The 20,137-nt window shown below is 42.4% G+C and overlaps 2 protein-coding genes across 2 annotated transcripts in view; both read left to right on the top strand.

Annotated features, from left to right (window-relative positions):
• LOC139644472 (A disintegrin and metalloproteinase with thrombospondin motifs 2-like) overlaps nucleotides 1–8,628 on the top strand; it is a gene marked incomplete at its 5' end in the record, with an annotated part of 30,030 nt that extends 21,402 nt beyond the window's left edge. The window contains 4 exons of the mRNA XM_071519842.1: nucleotides 38–245; nucleotides 999–1,128; nucleotides 1,357–1,449; nucleotides 4,756–8,628. Of these exons, the coding sequence (XP_071375943.1) occupies nucleotides 38–245; nucleotides 999–1,128; nucleotides 1,357–1,449; nucleotides 4,756–6,950 (2,626 nt within the window). The remainder of the gene's footprint in view (nucleotides 1–37; nucleotides 246–998; nucleotides 1,129–1,356; nucleotides 1,450–4,755) is intronic.
• Nucleotides 8,629–14,653: 6,025 nt separating this feature from the next.
• On the top strand, nucleotides 14,654–17,048 carry LOC139644487 (uncharacterized). The gene is made up of 2 exons (XM_071519857.1): nucleotides 14,654–14,808; nucleotides 15,956–17,048. The coding sequence occupies exon 2, from the start codon at nucleotides 15,958–15,960 to the stop codon at nucleotides 16,780–16,782; it is 825 nt and encodes a 274-aa protein (XP_071375958.1). The 5' UTR covers nucleotides 14,654–14,808; nucleotides 15,956–15,957; the 3' UTR covers nucleotides 16,783–17,048.
• Nucleotides 17,049–20,137: the final 3,089 nt, after the last annotated feature.

A 20,137-nucleotide genomic window follows, 5' to 3' on the forward strand; every position in this document is an offset into this window, starting at 1 on the left:
CTCTCACGTCTCTCCATCCCATAATGTCCTCCTCCAGCTGGGTGACGGGCGAGTGGCAGAACTGTAGTAAGGCATGTGGGAAGACAGGCCAGCAGATCCGCTCGGTCAGCTGCGTCCAGCCCTCGGACAACAACACCACGCGCTCCATCCACAGTAAACACTGCAACGACAACCGGCCCGAGGCCCGCAGAGCCTGCAACCGACACCCCTGCCCCGCCCAGTGGAGAGTAGGACCCTGGTCACAGGTACACAGGCTGGAGAAGAGGGTTTAACTGAGTGGTAGAGGGGGTGGAGGGGGTGGAGGGGTGGAGAAAATGAAGCTAAATGGGACACTGATGGGTGAATGATAATGTTTCTGTCAGTATCCTTAGAAAACTGTAATTATTTACATTTTTCAGCAAGTGAAATATGTAAAATACATAGATGCCATTGTCAATTGTGAAAAATGGCAAAATGGAGTGTTCCACCAAGGCAGTTGAAGTTTAAGACAGACACTGATACTGATATTTATTGAAGCTGCCAATGGCCAATATTTTGTTCTGACATTTGATATTTTTAAATTTCAAAAAATATTTTTTTTCTTGGCAGGGTGGACAAGCCTCTGAACAGCATTTAGACCATGTGACACTAAAACCCCATTGAAACCCGGCATAATAAGAATAAGAACAACATTCCTGCATAATTTTGCATGTGGAATTCGATTAAAAATGTCACATTAGAATCAATTCAGGTCAAGGGCTTCGTACTTACAACCAATATAATATTGATCAATTACAAAATTAATATATAATCAAACAAAGTGCATCATATCCATCATACTGGAGGTGGTCGACTGAAAGGTCAATATGGGCCTGATATATTGGCAATCCGATATGTCAGTCTAACCCTAGTCAGGATGCTGAAATACTTGTTTGATAGACTTGAAAGCATGTTTGTCCATTATTTCCCAAAGAGTTTGTGCTGAAGTGTTGGTTTGTGTGTGTGTACTGTATGTCCAGTGCTCAGTGACATGTGGTAATGGGACCCAGCAGAGGCAGGCTCTGTGCCACACCAGAGACAACACCATTGGTCTGTGTCTGGACAGCAAGCCTGACACCATCCGAGTCTGTCGCCTGGATCCATGTCCCAGTGAGTACACGGTTATCATGAGCATCAATGATCTCCATCCCACTGGTATTATGCCAAACAAACCATACAAAATGCAAGTAAACACTCAGATAGTAAAATCAAATTCACTTATTTGCACAGAACGGTCACAATGCATATAACCAAATAGAAAGAAAGCAAAGAGGGAATGGGACACAAAAACATAATAACAATCCAATATCCCACCACTGTCTCCTTCTTTCTCTGCAGAGGGCTCGTCAGACCTCAACAAGAACGGCAACATCCTGATCCAGTGGCTGTCTCGTCCCAACCCCAACTTCCCCATCCAGAAGATCTCCTCACGTAAAACCTCCCTCTATAGTTCCCAGCCTGGCCTCCACAGCGGCAGCCGCAGCTGCATGTCTGTCCTCTGCTGGGCGCTGCCCATCTCTGTCCTCCTGTCTTTGCAGGGCCGGCCCCGGCTGGCCCCCTGACCCCCCCGCCCCCGCGCCCCGTGCCTGTGCCCACGCCCGTGAGCGAGCGGCAAAGCTTTCGCTTCTCTTTTGGGGGGGGTGTTGTCTCTCTCTCTGTGTCTGAGACGGCTCTGACTGGGGGAGGTCTCTGGCTCCTGTGTGTGCTGGTTGGTTCTCTCTTGCTCTGTCTCTCTCTCTCTATCTCTCTCTCTCCTTTGTGGAGCATTGTGTTGTAACCGCTGGCCAGTCGAAAACTCAAAAGATTAACATAAAAACTTTGATGTGAAAACGGAACGGAACGGAAGCGGCGAGGTGAGCGGGTTTTGATTGGCGGCTTCTCAGAGGCGTCGGAAGAGCCAGTCATGTGTGAGCGGCCCCTCTGCATTCGGCGGCCATGTTTTGCGCGAGCTAGCTGCGTGTTGTCATGGGTTACCACTCCTGAGATGCGGCTGCGCTTTTTTCTTTTTTAGCGCACTGTCATTGTAGGGAGCAACAGGTGTGAAAATAACAAACAGAAAAGGTATATAAATATCTATATAGAAAAAAGTTTAAAAAAAAATATATGAAAGCTTTATTGTGAATGTGATCTTGTCACAATGAGGACATCTTTGCTAAAGTGCTCATCCGACATCCTGGTTCCATTCTGGAATGAGAATGGTGGTTAAGTCTCATTCTACGTTCCATTCTCAGATTGACAGGAACTCAGCACAGGGACAGAAAGTGACATAAGTAGACCTTTTGATTTTTGGGGGAGGGAACTGTGAGGTGAAGAATCTCCAAGTAAAGGCTAATAAAAAACAGGGTAGTCTGACCGCTTGAGGTTGCTTCCCATTTCACCTCATCATCAGCCATCCTCTCTTTGACTGTTATACTAAAGTTCAATAAATGCAGCTTATTTGTGCTTGCAGACTTTAAACAAATACATCTATAAATATATTTGTATTTATATATACCTATAAATCTAAATCTATATGAGTAACAATAATATTAATAATGTTTTACCATGAATAAGCTGTAGCTTATTTGCCTAAAACCTTTGGACTGCTATTGATCGCTTAGATCCTTGACTGTTATGTGTATTTTTTTATTAATTTTACATGAATACAGATGAAAATATTTAATAAGGGTAAAGTGTTTGGGGGGAAGGGGTTAGACCTATATTATGCAGGACTTGGTCAGTTAGTTGCCTCTCCATTCTCTCAGATGGATTAGTGGTTTACTGTCGCTTCTTGTTTTCTTTAGGGATAGGATCACGTTTTGTCATGCACATTTGCATCCCTCACGTGTGTGTACGTGTGCGTGCGTGTATGTGTGTGTGTTTGTGTGTGTTTGTGTGTGTATGTATGAGTGTGTGTGTATGTGTGCATGTATCTTGTGTGTGAGTTGAGGTGAGTGAGTATGAAAATGCGTGTGTGAGTGAGTCTGAATATGAGCACGCCTGTCTTGGATGTGTAAGTTAGTGTGTGTGTGTCTGTGTGTGTCTGTGTGTGTGTAGGGTGTTTGTGAGTGTGCATGTGTGTGTATGTGCGCGTGTGCATGTTTGTGTGTGCATGTGTGTGTGTGTGTGTGTGCTTCATCATTCGGGCTTCTAGACATAGCGATCAGATACAGAAATACCTCATAAACCTTGATTTGAGAGCGTCCGATCTCGTTTTACTTTGTGATGAACATTAACCACATGAACAATGCCTTATCTTGGATTGAATGTAATGGCATTTATCTGTGAAAGAGATGGCTTTACTCATTCAAAGTTTCACTCGGAATAGAGGCAGCTTCAAACCAACTTAACAAACTCACACCCACCAACCATCAAACCTACCAAGGTGACGTTGGACCGAGGTCCGACTACTGGGAAGGGTTTACAAAGGGCCTAGGGTATCGACACATATGGCATCTAGAAAAAAAAAAAAACACTTCAGACTTGTCATTGTATTGTGATCACATATTTCTGTTGTGACTATGTAGCGAGCTATCCAAGGTTTCCTTCTGCTGGAGTTGGACTGTACGAGACCAAGCCAGACCTAGCAGTGCGATACTGTATATAACATTGGTGTTGACTGTATTTAATAATGTTCATGACTGTTATCTTCTTACTTATGGAAAAAAATCTATAATATTCTATACTATGGGTAACTGTTTCGTGGCTTCACTGGCCTGCTGCGTGGGGCTGGCTAACGTTTGGCTAACGTTGGGGAAACATTCAGATGGACTACGTGCACTGCGTCTATATGCACTTTGATTTATCAGGGAAATTTTATTAATGTTTTGTAAATGTTTCATATGACACTTAATGTGCCATTCCAGTTTTTACATCATCATGGAAATTCTGTATTTTATTTAAGCAGCGAAACTATTATCATTTATGTACCTTCATTTTTTTTTTTTCAATCGATTAACTGATTGACTGGTTGATTTCCAAGTAATGAAGTGTTTTACCAAAGTGACTGTGAACTTGTACCTTTCGATACAGTTGAATTATTTTTCTTAAGAAAAGAATATATCTATATATTGAAGGGGGGGGCGTACATCTCATTGTTTCAGTTCCTGTCATTCTCAACAGCAAAAGTTGTATCAATAAAAAATGTTTTAAAAAGTGTGATCTTTCTCTCACCAGGAATTTTCACTGGTTAGATTTTGTGTCAGAGAAAATGTCAAAATGTCAAAAGCTGCAAGTAGAACTTTATTTTACTTCCATGGTACAAAAAGGGTACAAGTCAAGCAATAGGCTATAGATGATCAAATGGACAATGATGCAGATCTGAAGCAACACATATCAATGCATGAGAAAATAGGAGTCAAAATTAAATATCAGATGTTTTAGATTCAAATTTCTGAAGTCAAACGCAGTTGTCTTCACAACAGACTGGCCACTCTTCTTTTTCCATTTCAGTTGCTCTGGACTAATCTAATGACTGCTGTAGATGTTTGGGTTTTTCTACTCTTCCTTCCTGCATCTTCTGCTAATGGTCTGGCTTTACTACCTTTACTACTTTACTCTGCACGGTGTGGAACCACACACATACACACACACATGCATGTAGTTACAAACAAACATGCACATGCAGACTCTTGCACATTATTGAACATACAGTGACATATCTCAGCAAACAAAAGACACATGCATACACACACACACACACCCCCCCCCACCCTCCCGGCCGCGCCCAGTCTCAGCTCTCTGTTCTCTCCTCCACAGGCCAGCGTTGTCATGGAGACCGCTCGGTGTTCTGTCGCATGGAGGTGCTGAAACGCTACTGCTCTCTGCCGGGCTACCAGCGCATGTGCTGCAAGTCCTGCAGCAATGTCACCATCACAGATCTTCTACCCAACTCCACCACCACATCCAGCTCCACCCCCATCAACTCCACCCCCATCAGCTCCACCCAGCCCTCTGTCACAACCCATCCACCCACCAGCAGCCTCGGCTCTGGCTTCACCACCACCCAGCCCACCACAGCCATCATCACCACCGTTCCAGATTCTGCCACCAATCCCTGGACCAGCACTCATCCACCTACTTCCACCACTCCTCTCCCTCCTTCCACCCCTGTCCGCATCAGTCCTACACAGAAAATTACCACTCATCCACCTACTTCCACCACCCCTCTTCCTCCTTCCACCCCTGCCTACATCAGGATTACCACTCATCCAACAACCTCCACCAGTGCTCCTTCCATCCCTACTACCTTTTCCTTGGTAACCGCCCCAGTTACCACCAGCAGTCCCAGTCTTACTGCTCATCCCCTGCCTCTGCCTCCCCCAGACATAACAGACGAGAGCACAGACCTACAAGGACAAAACACTACAAATACTCAAAACACCACAGATCCTCAGGCAAAGACCGGTCCAAAAACCACAAATCTGGCAAAAAACAGCACCAAAAAGGATACTCCACTGAAGTCCAAGCCCAAGAAGGATATTCCACCAAAGAAAAACCCTAAAAAAGTGATTCCGCCAAAGACTAATCCAAAAAAGAATACTGCACCAAAAAATCCCAATCCCAAAAAGACTATTCCAGTAAAAAAGACTACTCCTAAAAAGACTACTCCAGTAAAGACTACTCCAGTAAAAAAGACTACTCCCAAAAAGACTACTCCAATAAAAAAGACCACTCCAATAAAGACTACACCAAAAAAGAGTACTCCAGTAAAAAAGACTACTCCAATAAAGACTACTCCCAAAAAGACTACTCCAGCAAAGACTAGTCCAGTAAAAAAGACTACTCCACTAAAGACTAGTCCAGTAAAAAAGACTACTCCCAAAAAGACTACTCCAGTAAAGACTACTCCTAAAAAGACTACTCCCAAAAAGACTACTCCAGTAAAGACTACTCCTAAAAAGACTACTCCCAAAAAGGACATTCCACCAAAAGCCAATCCCAAAAAGAATACAGAGCCAAAGACCAAACTTACAAAAAACACTCAACCAAAGACCAATCCCAAAAAGAACACAAAAGCAGGGCCCAAAAATACCACAAACACACAGGCAAAGATGAATCAGAGTAAGACGAATCCAAAAAAGAAAGGTCTTACAACAATCCCCTCATACTACACCACAGCCCCCACTCACTACACAGGCCTGGAACAGAGAGAGTACCCTTCTTTCACTGTCTCTCTTCGCACTAGCATATATGCTACAACTCCCAGCATGCCTTTCCCCGAGCCACGAGTCAATGTCACGTACATCAACAATGACACAGACACTACCAATGAAACTCCACCGTGGTACGATGACAGCACAGATGCTGGAGCCACAACCCCCAGCACATACACTTTTGATGATGTCATAACGCCCACCGGAACCATTTATTTTGATGACGTCACGATGCCCAGTGGAACCATGCCATATAGTGATGTCACAATGACCAGCAGCGGCGATGCCACAGTAACCAGTGGGGCCATTCTCAGTGGTGATGACATCACAATGCCTTATGGCGACGTGGCAGTGACCAGTGGGACCGTGGTGCTGGATGATGACCTCACCGTGGTGATTCCTACCATCATCAGTGACGACATGGCGGATCTCACCGCCTCCCCCTGGCTGGACCTGCCGGAGTACATCCCCGTAAGCGTCACCATTCCCACGACAACCTCAGACCCGGCCACTGCCCCACCTCCAACTACCATCGCCATAACAACAGAAATACCAATCCTCATAACCACCGCCTCAACGATGAGGCCTCAGAGTGGAGCGGAGGACACCAACGAGAACAACTCCGTCGACATCCCGTACAACAGGGTCGGCGGCGTAGACAACGACATCTCCCAGAACAACCTGATCCCCAGGCGCCGGGTCAACCTCCGGGAGAGAACCAGGAACAAACGCATTCAGGAGCTTCTGGAGGAGAAGCGGAACTTTCTCCTCCGGATGAAGAGAGGCCAGGCAGCATGATAGACCGAGCCTTCTCATTTCTCTTATAGAGATGAACGTCTTCTTAATAGACTTGTTTAAACCCTGTTTAAACCCCTTTGAGCTGCCATGATGCTTTCTTTCAGCCTTTTCCAGAAAAACACAACTCTCAGTCATATCAGTAACATGGCAATCAGAACTCTTACAGAGAGGAAAACTCATGGCCAAATGTTTCTACAGTTGCTTTTAATAAAGAAAGCGCCTTTAGAGTACAGACTGTAAAACGGTTGCAGATTTGAAGCAAATCGTCTTGCCTGTGTAAGCACGATAGTGATAACAGATATGATGAAAACCATACATCCAATTTGACCAGCACTTTACAAAGCTAAGCTTTTGTCCCTCCAAACCATGTTAGAGAATGTGGGACACATACGACAATGATGATTTAATGTTATATTAGACAGATACAACAGATACAGATAAAATTTAATGGAAATTATATTATCCCTATCAGCACTTATAGATCAACAAAATCTATCATCTAAAATACACAAGCCCACCCAATATTATGTCACTGCCCAGGACTGCAGCTCATTCCCCAGGCAGATATCAATACCTTTCAGTCCCCTAATAACAGATAGGACAAGCTGGACATGTGTACGTCTCCCTGTTAGTGCCCAGCGTTCTGAATCAGGACACTCTACACTGTTCACGAGCCAAGGACCACACCATCAACTGAATGCAAATGAGGATGTTTATTTAACAGATATGAATGATGAAGAGGAGACTGCGATGAATCCGATGGAGAGATGTAGGCGAATCATCTGCGGTGTGGGGAAGGTTTCGGCGACGGATCCGCCTTTGCTCCCAGGCACAGCGGCAGACCCCCAGGGGGCCCTGTAGTGGAGAGGAGGAGTGGAGGGAGAGAGAGGGAGAGAGCGAGAGAGAGAAGAAGGGGGAGGGAGGGTGGGGCACATAAACAAGAACGAACAGGTATGCTGGGCAGGTAGGCATTTAAAGGGAAACGACAGGAAGGGGAGTGATTGAGGTGTGGTCCTGCTCCTGAACTTCAGCTAATATAGCTCCAACAAATTGGAGGGTTCAGAGGCCTGAAAGCAATATGGCAATGCCATGAAATCTAAACGAGAGATTCCTTTGGTTGTAATTGAACTCTGGAGGCTTAAACTGCTTGGACTGTGTTGCCTTGTCCAAAGCAATCTTTTGTCCGTTGTCTCTCAGGAAATTCAGAGATCTGGAAGACTGCTGAGGGACATTGCCAAACACTTGGTGCTTCTTGGATTTTGATGACAGAAGATATCTTGATATCTCAATAAGCTATGTGAAAAAACTACATTGAAAAGAAAAATGATTTTGATAAATATCTTTTTTTTCTGACAAAACGGTCAGTTTTGTGTGGTGCTTTTTTGTCAGTGGTGCTGAAAGCGTTGTCCCTGGAAGAGTCCTCATGCATTCACTTATGTACAATTTTCAAAAAGCAAAAAAAATAAAAAATAAAAAAGCCTTTTTGTATCAACTGCATCCCAATAGAAGCTTTGAAGGCCAGTTTTTTTCCTTTTTGAAAGTTTTATTATTGGTACACCTCTAATTTGCAGCTGCTGCAAAAGCACCTAGGGATCTCTCTGTACGATATCTGTACATATGAAACAGAACTTAATGTTTAATATTTATTAAAGTTCAAGTGCCTGTGGTATTTTGCAAATTGTGAGTGTTGCGTGAATTTTTTTGTTTTTTTTCTAATGACAAGTAACATACTGCCCTTCTTTGTCCTTTTTTAAATCTAAATTTAAGCCCATTTCCCACAGCCTACAGATGAATAAAAGATGGCTCTTGCATTACTGGCCCACAGGGGGAGGCAGAGCTCGTGTTTTCTCATAGAAGCCTCAGACCAGCTTTCTTTTTGCCTTTCTTCCAGCCTCATGACAAAAAGAATTAAACATGTACCTGAGGGATCGTTTGAGGGGAAAAAATGGAAATACAGATTGTGACAGAATTATAATATCCGGATCAGGCTACGTTTTCTGGTTTGGGACTGATATTACTACCACAATATAATGCCATAATGATGTAATGTCAGGTGTAAAAAATCCAGACTTAGTTTGTAGCCAGTCTTTTAAATGAGCAGCGCCAGGTCATAAGTCAACATGACATTACATCTGACTTATAGAGAGTTGTTTTATGTTGACAAATACTGACTGGAATGACCAAGGCAAAAAGGGTGGATATAGATTCTTAAAATTGGGTGCTACTCTGGTTTAAGTCCAGTAAAAAGTGTTTCTCACCAATAGGATTCAAATTTTTATTCCAATAAGTGGCTGATCTATACGAGTGCATTGCTTTTTTTCATTATCTATGGTTCATTTGTCAATTGGCATTGGGGAAACAAAAAGAGAAATAAAGGAAAAACCTGCAACCAAGTAACAATTTCACTTCTGATTCAGGCAAATTTAAATATAGGTGAGAAAATCTCCTCAGTGACTATACCTCCAATGGCGCTTCAGTGAATAATGAGGAAGATGTTAATTATTTCATCTTACTTACTTCTATAGGTCAGAGACATTGCTCACAGCATGCATGATTGCCTTTTTCTCTGGAGAATAACAGATCTTGAGGGTTTTTTTTCAGCCCTTCTTTATCTGACTCCCATCGTAACTTTGGTGCAAGGGACCAAGAGGACGCCTAAATTAAGTTTCTCTCTACCCAACCACAGCAACATGAGTTGGGATCATGAGCCTCTGAATTAAACTAATTGTATTTATCTGTTTTGTGTTAACTTGAGAAGACCCCGGGCTTTGTTCTGCTATGAGTTGTAACGTGATCACTGACATGGGAAATGTACCGTCTTTCCCCCTGTTCCTATCACGTGTTTGTATCCTAGGTTAGTCCCAGCATCAAGCTTTGTGTCTGGTTATGCCCCGAGACTTTGTAAGGAATCATAAATTATGCTGTTAAGCCACTGACGTCTCATTTACTTGTAAAAACAGGGTTTGAATTTGCAGTTATTTCAGTGTTACATACAACACTTTTAAGAGGGAATAACAACAAACTTGGGAAACAGACTTGTGCCTATAGCAGCTGCTTACCTATAGATGCAAGATAAATCTGATAAATGATAAATTGAGCCTGACATTTGAAGGTGAACCTTGAGTCCCTGATTGGTAGCGTGTCCTTTACATCTGCCAGTGGACAACAAACACGGGTTTTTTTTCAATGAAATGACCCTCAGAACACAACAATCTTGTTGTGGTCTTTAAAGGTTCCATTATTTCAATAACTCTAAATAACAAGACCAGCGTGGCATCAGAACATGAGATTACTTGTACATTATTCTCTTCAGGAATACTGTATGGAATTCATCAAATTAGGACAACATGGCCAATAATACTAAGTATTAGTTCCCATCTTTACTCACTGGGCAACAGAAACAAAGAGCATAGTGTATGCCCAAAAATTGCTGTAAAAATAAGAAAGGTCTAACATGTGTCCTCGTAAGCTCAGATAAAACCTTTCTGTGGCTGGGGGAGCCCCGTGTGGCTGAGCCCCAAACAGGAGGGAAGTGAGCATGAATGTTTACATAGTACATGATAGTGAATATTTTATGACCTTTGGCCCAAGTGCGCAGCAAGTTAATGTATTCAGACAAATGCAGTGTTGGATTGAAAGGACACAGAAGTGAAAAAGACCAGCATTTTATAAAGGGTGGTGCATGGTGTAAAACAAGGTCACTTTTACCTCGCTGCTTTTCCTTGTATGCGCTTTATATATTTCCTGCAGAATACAAAAGACTAAATCAGCAGAGAAATATGAAAGGTATCTATTCTCACCCTTATTCATGGAAGCATACACACTACCAGTCAGACCTTTGGACACACCTGATTGAATGTACTATGTTTCTCATCATCTTAAAGCCATTTTGATCTAAAGGCTTATGCTTAAATGCCTGAAATTAGTTTCTTAGACAAATATAAATAGTGAAGTTGATGCCTATGTATGAATTTCTTTCCAAATTGCCTTTGCCTTTCCATCAAAGCAAAGGGCGGCTACTTTAAAGAATCTAAAATATAAGATAGTTTTGATTTGTTTAACACTTTTTTGGCCACTGCATAATTCCATTTGTGTTATTTCATAGTTTTGATGTCTTTACTATTATTCTAACATGTGGAAAACAGTAAAAATAAAGAAAAATGCGTGTGTCCAAACTTTTAACCGGTAGTGTAAATATCAGCTCTCAGCACCCTGGATCAGTAGTGTGACGTCACTCTATCATCAGCTGATTATTTTTGTTCCGAGGCAGGACCATAAAAGATGCCAAGTTCAGCTCATCTGACTGCCTTGTGTATTCCAAAATACTCCAAATATGTACGAGGTATTTTCTAATCACTTATGAATGAAACCAATTGAAAAAGAAATCAAAGGAGTTGTTGTTATCCAATTATTTAATCTGTGTTTTGGAATATCTCATTTGTTTTCGATAAAACCATTATGTAAAAATTATTTCCCAACCCTCAAACGATGGTTATATCACCATGTAACAGAATCCCTCTGGAGACTGGTGACTCGCTGACAGACATCCAGAGCCCACGCTCGACACATGTCACACACACTCCTTCTGTTTCTCCATCCTTCAGACCAAAGTGTTCACCTTTCTGCTGCACACTGCCGGTTTATCAGCCACAGAACAAGAATGTCACATGCTCCTGCGTTACGTAATCTTGTTGAATCCATGAGAGGATGTGAAGAGATTCAAGATAGAAAGAGAAGAGAACGGCCGGCGTTAAAGTCCGAACCCTCAAATGTAAACAAAGCAGAATTCACACCACGGAAAGCTTCTCATTCATTATTTTGATGAATTTGAATGACATCGACCTAGCAGTGGCAGATTGTGTGTGTCCTTCTACAGTTCACAGCTCTGGGTCGGTGCTCTGTGAGCTATCATGAAACAGCTGAGGCCACCAGTAATCCTTGATATGCTTGCTTTAACAGATAAGATAGATAATTCCCTGTCAACATACAGGGGAAAAAAAAAACCTCCCCGCCAGCAAAATTGGAGCTTGAGCTGATCTTGTGTTTGTTGTTTTCTCTTTCATGAATTGGGGCTCCCTGGTGTATGTCATTAGCTGAATGCAGTCAGTGTGGCGGGGCCTATAGAGTGTATTTCTGTAAAGATCATAACTGAACAATGCCATGTGCCTCGCCACTCACGCTGCACTCAGGGCACGTGTGTCTCAGCCTTGACATTATAGCCATGCATCTGTCGTTTACAGTCCACAGTGACAGTGTATGTTGTTTTGAATGGGGGTTCTGTGTGTCTGTTTTGTGTGTGTGTGTGTGTGTGTTGGCAGCATGAATCACACTGAGGCAATTTTGGTTCCTTGTGACTACTCCATTAGAGATCTATAAAAAGCGAGGAATCTTTTTATAGGTGAGATGCAAAGGAGTGACTCATCTGTCCACAGGGCAACATGGAGTTTCTCTGCACTAGGAGGTCACACTGCCCCCAACACACACGCGCGCGCGCACACACACACACACACACACACACACACACACACACACACACACACACACACACACACACACACACATATATATATATATACGATATATATATACACACACCATACCACTGAAAAATGCTTTTACCACAGAGGGAGATTGTTGGCTGTAAAGACTGAAGTGAGACAGAGCCATATATGAATCTTCTGCATCTGATCTCAGCGCGTTGTGCGCTGAGATCTTGTGCGTTTCACAAGAGACTAATATTCATATACAAACACACACGCTCATAAGAATTATCGGTAACACATAGATTTTTACAAAATAGTGGTAATGTATATATCACATCAAATACATAAGCATATACACACCTTGAATTACTTTTACTATTTGTCTAAAACATACTTAAACAACACTAAAAAACATTATTAGCCGAGATATTCAAAAATTTGAAGTAAAATGTTCCATTTTAGCATTGATTACTATAAAAATGACTTGCATTTCTTATAAATCCAATAGTTCTTTCCACCATTGCCTTTGATTTAAAAAGTCTAGTATCTATATTATTTAAATAATGATATACTGTATATCCAAAGACATAATCGTACATTTTCAAAGGCATTAAAACTATTTTTTTTTACTATACTATATTTACTATATTACTATACTATATTTTTAAAACATTCATATTACAATAATTTTGTTTTGTGAAATCTACATTCAGAAATGAAACAATAATTACAGATATTTTACCTGGTTTACGAGCCAGTAATTGAGTTAGAAGTTGGAAGCATACACGGGTTACTTGCATTGTGTGGGGGGGAAACCCCTCAGTGAATTATTTTCCATTTTCACCTTCATAATTGCATAATAAATGCATCAAAGGAACTGTCTGTCCACCATCTCAAACAACACACTCCCTCAATTCAGCTCGAGCCCTCAGCTCCTGAGTGTTGGAGAAGAGCTTCTGAATGGAAAACAACTCCATTCAGTTTGAAACTGACAACAACATGAGCAGAGGGAATAAACAAGTGTTGCCTCCGCCCCACTGCCCCACTTTTACAACAAGCATCAAAGCTGAGCCCTTGAGCAAGGCACTTCACTGCCAAATGTTCCTGCAAAGCTGCCCAGTGGCCAGCAGTAGACAACTGAGCAGCAAGTGCAACTACGTCCCCAAAATCCTGAAAAATGGGTTCTTCTTAATGTCAAATTGTTTAATACGACTCAGGAAAACACTCACGTCACATGGGGTTGAAAGTCTCCTGTTTATCATTCATTGTTTTTCCATGACTTAGAAACATAGTCACTAGTTTTGTGATGCATAAAATCAATCAGTGTGATCATGCCTGTCAGGGAATCCTCAAGTCTCATGTTAGCTGGATTTTAAACCTAATTATCTCACCAGTCTGCTGCTGCTTGTTTAGGTTCATAATAAAGAACTGAATAAGAAGGGTCTACTAATATAATTATTATTATATTATTTACTGTCTAGGTGTGATTAACAACCACAAAATCTATTGACCATAGAAACAGAGGGAGATTGTTGACAATATGAAGCCTGTGGTGAAAGGCTTCCTAAGGCCAGTGGTCCTATGATCTCACCAGTGTGTTTTGCACACACACCCACACACACCCAGACACACACAGAAACGTACAAGGCTCTCACATGTAAGGTTTGTCTGCATGATGCACATTACAGTTTAAGCCAAACCGCTTTATATTTTTGCTGTTTCTTTACAATATATAGTTTTCCTTTGATCTGCCTAATAAATAGCTCTTTGTTAGATTTATTAAAATTACAGGCAGTTCCTGTGTTCCTTCACCTTAGCAGCTCTATCATAGAACTGGCACCTTATCAAAAAAACACCTCTATTTCTTTCTCTCCCTCTCTTTCTGTCTGTCTCTCTCCTTTCTGTCTGTTTTCACTCTTGCCATCCCCCTTTTCTACCCATTTCTTACTCCTCTCTTTTTCCTCTTGCTCTCTCTCTCCCTCTCTTTCTCTCTCTCCATCAATACAGTCAGCCAATGACAGTGCTCAGGGTGAGGAAATGGATGGTGTGTCTATTTTTAGAACCAGGGAAGGAGGGCAAACCAAGAGCGAGCCAGGGAGAGAGAAAGAGAGAGAGAGAGAGAGAGAGAGAGAGGGAGGGATGTGAGGAGAAGATAAATCTGCATTCTACTGCTGCTTCTGGACAGAGACAGTTGGAGCTACAGAGCGAGCTCAAAGGAGAAGCATCACCAGTGGCTGAAGACACACATCACCATAAATAAGATCTACAAAGATATACACAACTGCAAAAAGACTGAAGACCAAATATCTGCAACTGCAAGAGCAGAGGAGAAAAGAAAAGACTAATTGGATTGGACAAAGACCAGCTGCAAGCAGGTGAGTGGGAAAGCAAGCTGTGCAGAAAAAAACCTTACATGATTATTATTAGAGAAATTGCAAGAAGTGAAATTATACAGGCTGCCTATTCTTTTCCCTCGGAGCTGCTGCCCTGGCACCATTTTTAGAAGGTGTATACCAAAGGTGTGGTTCTAAATTTAGCAACGGCTACACCTTGGAAGAAACTGGGAGAGGCTGGCTTTTTGGTTTGGCCGGGACTATTTTTGGCATGGAGGTCGAGACCGAAATATATTGCGGGCTGCACTCAGGGTTATAACAATATGGGTTACATAAGAAAATATAGGCTGACACATTCTGTGGCTTCGCTCGACTGGGAAGGTATTTAAAATACGAGTCTATTTATGTTGCCTTGCTGCGTCTTGCTGGAGTTTGTTTGTATTTTAGACTATTTACACTGCCACTCCAAAGTAAGCAGGGCATAGTGTCTGAAACGCTACAGAATGAGGGAGAGGAGAAAAGGGTTTACATGTTATATAAAGTGACTGATAGGGTAGGTAAGGGTCTAAACAGGCAGTTCTGCTTCAAAATAATATGTGGCACAGTGATTATCCTTGTGAACCATGTCAAGATTTATTTGCAAAACTAACTCAATAGAATAACACATTAGTGAGACATTAATTTGGCATAAAGAACACCAAATATTCCTCTTATCAAAATGTTGCTTTGTCTGATGCTGAATGCATCGCTGGGTAAATATTTCATTTATTTCTCAAGAATCAAATCATTGTTTTTGGATGGGTGGAGCGAGGATGTGGTGATGCAAACCTGACTTGTAATAAACCACAGATGCAACAGTTGAAATCAGATGCTTCTAATTTGAACTGCTTTCATTCCACCCAATCAAATCAGGCATGCGTCACTTGAATTGGGGGACTGATACTATCAGCCAATCACTGTCTACTAGTGTTCCCACAGCCAGTGTCTGTGTTTGGATCTGGTCTTGTGTCTGAAAGTGACCTTGCACCTGATGTTAATTAGAGATTCAGAGAAATTGAGCTGAAAGTGAATAAATAGTGACTTTCCAAAGGCTTTTCAATACATTACTCAGGCCTTGATTTATAATATTCACAATACAGTCGACAAAAATAAGCACCAAACTGTCTCTTCTCCTCTCTGTTGCTCCCAGCCATGCGGCCCCGGTCCAGACTGCTGTCCAAGAGAAGACTCCTGCTGCCCACGATCAGAGAAGGCACTGAGGAGACGCTGCGGGACATGAACCAGGCCAACACACTCCACACTGCTGGCCACGGCCAGTCCGTCTCCTCAGAGGACTACTTCCTCTCCATCTGCCACCTGGCCCACCCCACCTTCCCCAGCCGGGACGCCTCCCCCGACAGCAGCAAGGCGCGCCAGCTGGATCCTCTGCACCAGCGGCTGCGGCTGCCACGGCTCGGCGGGAACGCGTCCACGACCTTTGAATCGGACCACAGAGAGGAGGCGCGTGCCATCGGTGTACAGCAGGGAGAGGAGAAGGAACTGAGCGGTGAGCCGGTGCTCGGCTGCCATGGCAACTCTGACCCTCTCGAGTTTCTCTATGGACACCAGAACAACCCTGCTCTCGCTGCCTGTCAGTCAGGCGGGGCGAGGGGGCCGTTTGCCGAGGGGAGGTTGATGAGGCGATATGGGAACGTATGGGAGGGACAGTGTCGCTCCCGGGCGCACAGTGTCCCCCGCTCTTCGAGTCCGGATCTCCCACGCCAACGCAAGAGCAGCTGCCCCGAGTTGCTCACCACCGCCACCGCTCACACCAGCACTCCTGACCTCTCTCCCAAGCGCTCCTTACCCAAGCTGCAGGCCGGGAGAGGAAGCCCGGCAGACAGAGACTCAGAGGGGGAGAGACAGGATCCCACAGTCAAACACACCCTGATCTCCCAGTGGATCTCGGACTGCAGGTCGGCCTGGAGAGAGGCCCGTGTCCGAGCCTGCATGCTGCCCGCCATTGCTGAGATATAGATACAGTGACGGTGCAAAATTGAACAGTCAGTAGAAGACATTAAAGTATTTTACTCATTTACTGTCAGCGCATGAGACACTGACACCAAGGGACATGTAGAGGTGATTTGACACTGATATATGCAGGGACATGATTCACTACACAGTAAAATGTGTATTATAATTATTGCCCAACTGTAACGATATATTACTGTCATTACTTATTGTTATGACCTACTTATGCTTGGTGTATGCTGGTTGTCATACAAAATCTTAAAGGTGGACAAATCTGCAATTTAATCATTTTATATCTTCCTGTGTTTTGTGAACCAAGTATGAATAAATAAACCATGATTTTGATACTCTCAACCACACTGTGCTTCTTCGAGGTGTGATCAGTGTAACTTGCATGTGTTAACACGGAAATGAACTCCACTCGCGGCTCTGCTAGTGCCAGGCTCTAGTTTCTATGGTAACTGTCGTGGGATCCTGCGTTGGTAAACAGAAGCATCTTGATTCTGAGTGTGGACAGAGTGAACGGAGGTGACACACCACCAGGTTGCTATGCAAAATGCAGGTCATCCGTTGTTATACTGATACTCATGACTGCATGGCCTGCAGGAAAAGCAGCAAAATGATAGGCTTAATCCTGAGCTCTCTGGTGGTCACTTATAACCATGAGCACATTTATTCTGAATCTATTTAAAAGTAATGGACTGTTGATTCAAATCTTATGAGCAAGGACAGAAGTTACCGAGTTTGATTCTAGCCCAATGCAAGTGAAAATTGACTGCCATGACGTAAGGGAATTATTTTAATTACAGCGGTTATTGCCGGGAAACCCCAAATACACACTTCAATGCCATAAAGCAACCGTGCAGAATGATGGTAAGCCGACACACACACGGTTTAGCTGTTGTTTGTAATCTGAAACACTAGAGGGCATGCTTATGTCATTCACTATCATCGAAAATAGTTTGCATAACCAACCAGTGGCACATTTTATCATCTCAAATCTCTCAAAAGCAGTTCCAGTGTTAAAAGTGTTCATGGCACTGATGGTAGCTCTGGGTGTGTGTTATGAAATTAAACTCCTCAAGAGTAGAATGACAGTTTAGGACCAGTGACCAGGTCCCTTTAATCACTATTCATAGTTGAATCTTACCATACCTCCATATAATGTGAGAACATAATGACCCGAAAAAGCAGACTTGGGCCAGCAATCATTTTTTGATATGCTTAGAGTGGCCCTATTACAGGTATTTAACTATTCTGCTATTATGTGATCAAAGATGTTTAATGAAGATATTGGCATTTTTTGTTGTTTGAGTGGTTACATTTAAAGTTATATTTAAAGTTATGTTTTTAAAAAAACCATCCCTTTTTACAGGCAGTTTCATACTAACTAATGTTTCAGCATTTGAACTGGAAAGCCCCCACTCATCAGGTCTAGATTATTTTAAGAGCTGGTGCTGTTGGCCAATAAGGGTTAAGTATTATTACTGTTCTGCGCTAATGACTGTTCAAAAAATACCCTCTTCAAAAAATACCTAAAAGCACCATGAAGATCAGAATTCTTATCCTGAGCCAAATTTGATGTGACAACGATATCATGAAAACTGAATAGCATTTATTTTATACGTTTATTTAACAGGGACCACGTACAATAAAAACATAAACTTCCAAGAACTCTAATGCCCTGTATAGGCTAGAGATATAGAGTCCCTGAGCAGGTGAACAAAAGTACAATAATACATACACAACAACAAAACTTACAAAAGAGAACAAAATATACATACACTAACAAACATTACATAAAATTAATGCAGTGTATACAAAAAACACAGGAAAGTTACAACATTACATACTGATAGAGAGTCTAATCCATTCCATTCAAATTCATATGAAATGGTTACACTTCATGTGTGCCTGATTGTTACCTCCACCAAGGAGGTTATGTTTTCGGTGCCGTTTGTTTGTCTGTTTGTCTGTTAGCAGGATTACGGAAAAACTACTGGCCCGATTTTCATGAAACTTCATGGAAGGGTGTAGCATGGGCCAAGGAAGAACCCATTAAATTTTGGAGCGGATCCGGATCCGACTCACGAACAAGGAATAATAGCACGAACTTTGGCGGAGGTCTGCGCTCTCCGTCTGCCCTTCTAGTTAACCATATTTTTTAGCATCACTGAGAAAGAGTGTAGATATGAGGAAGTCATTGAGTGGCATGGAGTTTCTCATAACTGAGAACCTTGTAGGAGGGGAAAGGGAGAAATTGTGAATAATCATGTGAACCAACCATACATATGGGACCTTTAATAAATATCCAACCATTTCTCATAACATACAGTAGGAATCAACCACACTAAGTGGGTCTATATGTCTAAATCCATTGAGTAACAGGCACCATCATCATTAACAACTGAAACTTATTTGTGCCTCTTGACCTTACTCATCAGTACAATAATACAAAAACATTTTTCTCTTGCTTCCTACACTGCAAACAAATCTCCATCTTAACAAGCCATTTAGTCTCTTACTGAGTCCTAAAAATAGTAATGTTTGTAAAAAAAAACCCCAGTGGGGTTAGATCATTTCACTTTCAATTTCACTTAGATCATTTCACTTGTTTTCAATACAAATCAACTTGTTACAAGAATTTTGCAGAATCAAGCGCCATTGTCTTGATAGTAGTGCAGTGATCTGCTATATTAAGACTTGAAGGCTGAATATGAGACTAAATTATGTTTTTTGCAGTGTATGGTAGCCCATGGTGGGGGGTCACATAAGATGAAGAGCTGTACAGGTATGGAAAAGTATCTCTACAACTCCGGTGCATTGCAGGGTGACAGACCAGAGTATACGTGGCCTGCAGGTATGAGAATATAAAGTATGTTCCCACTTTGTGCAGGCGTTGACCAACCAGGGTTTGCGCAACCTAGCAGGGAGTCACTCCAGCTGAAAGAAAAGATAGGGGAATGGCCCCGGTGTCGGTGTGTGTGTCTGTGTCCCCTATATGTACGAATGTATGTTCTACATCAAACATCTACATAGAAGTCTGTCCACTTTCTCTCTCACTGTTCCCTTTGTATTTCATCAGAAGTCTCTTTTGGCCTGAGGAATCACACTGACATTGAGAAGTGCAACCATATCAGGCAGCGGCAGCAAGTCTGCAGAGGAAGAGACGCTGCTGACGTTATTAGTTCCTGTTCTGGTTAATTCCTCTATGGTTTTATATTGTGTGGTATTGGCGTTTGGTAAGACAGTGATGAACTGCTTCACAGGACGGAAATGTGAAAAAATAGAAATGGGTAGGTGGGTAATCCCCTCACACACATACTCAAGCACCCCTATTTAAAACCACTAAAAACTACCC

Source organism: Centroberyx affinis, unplaced genomic scaffold (genome assembly GCF_046629955.1).
Source record: "Centroberyx affinis isolate AG114_WGS23_722 - 3 ecotype Tasmania unplaced genomic scaffold, CSIRO-AGI_Caff_v1 ptg000743l_1, whole genome shotgun sequence".
Lineage (NCBI taxonomy): Eukaryota > Metazoa > Chordata > Actinopteri > Beryciformes > Berycidae > Centroberyx > Centroberyx affinis.

What these genes read in the sequence shown, in the direction of transcription:
- LOC139644487 (XM_071519857.1), top strand. Translation starts at nt 15,958, where the DNA reads ATGCGGCCCCGGTCCAGACTGCTGTCCAAGAGAAGACTCCTGCTGCCC.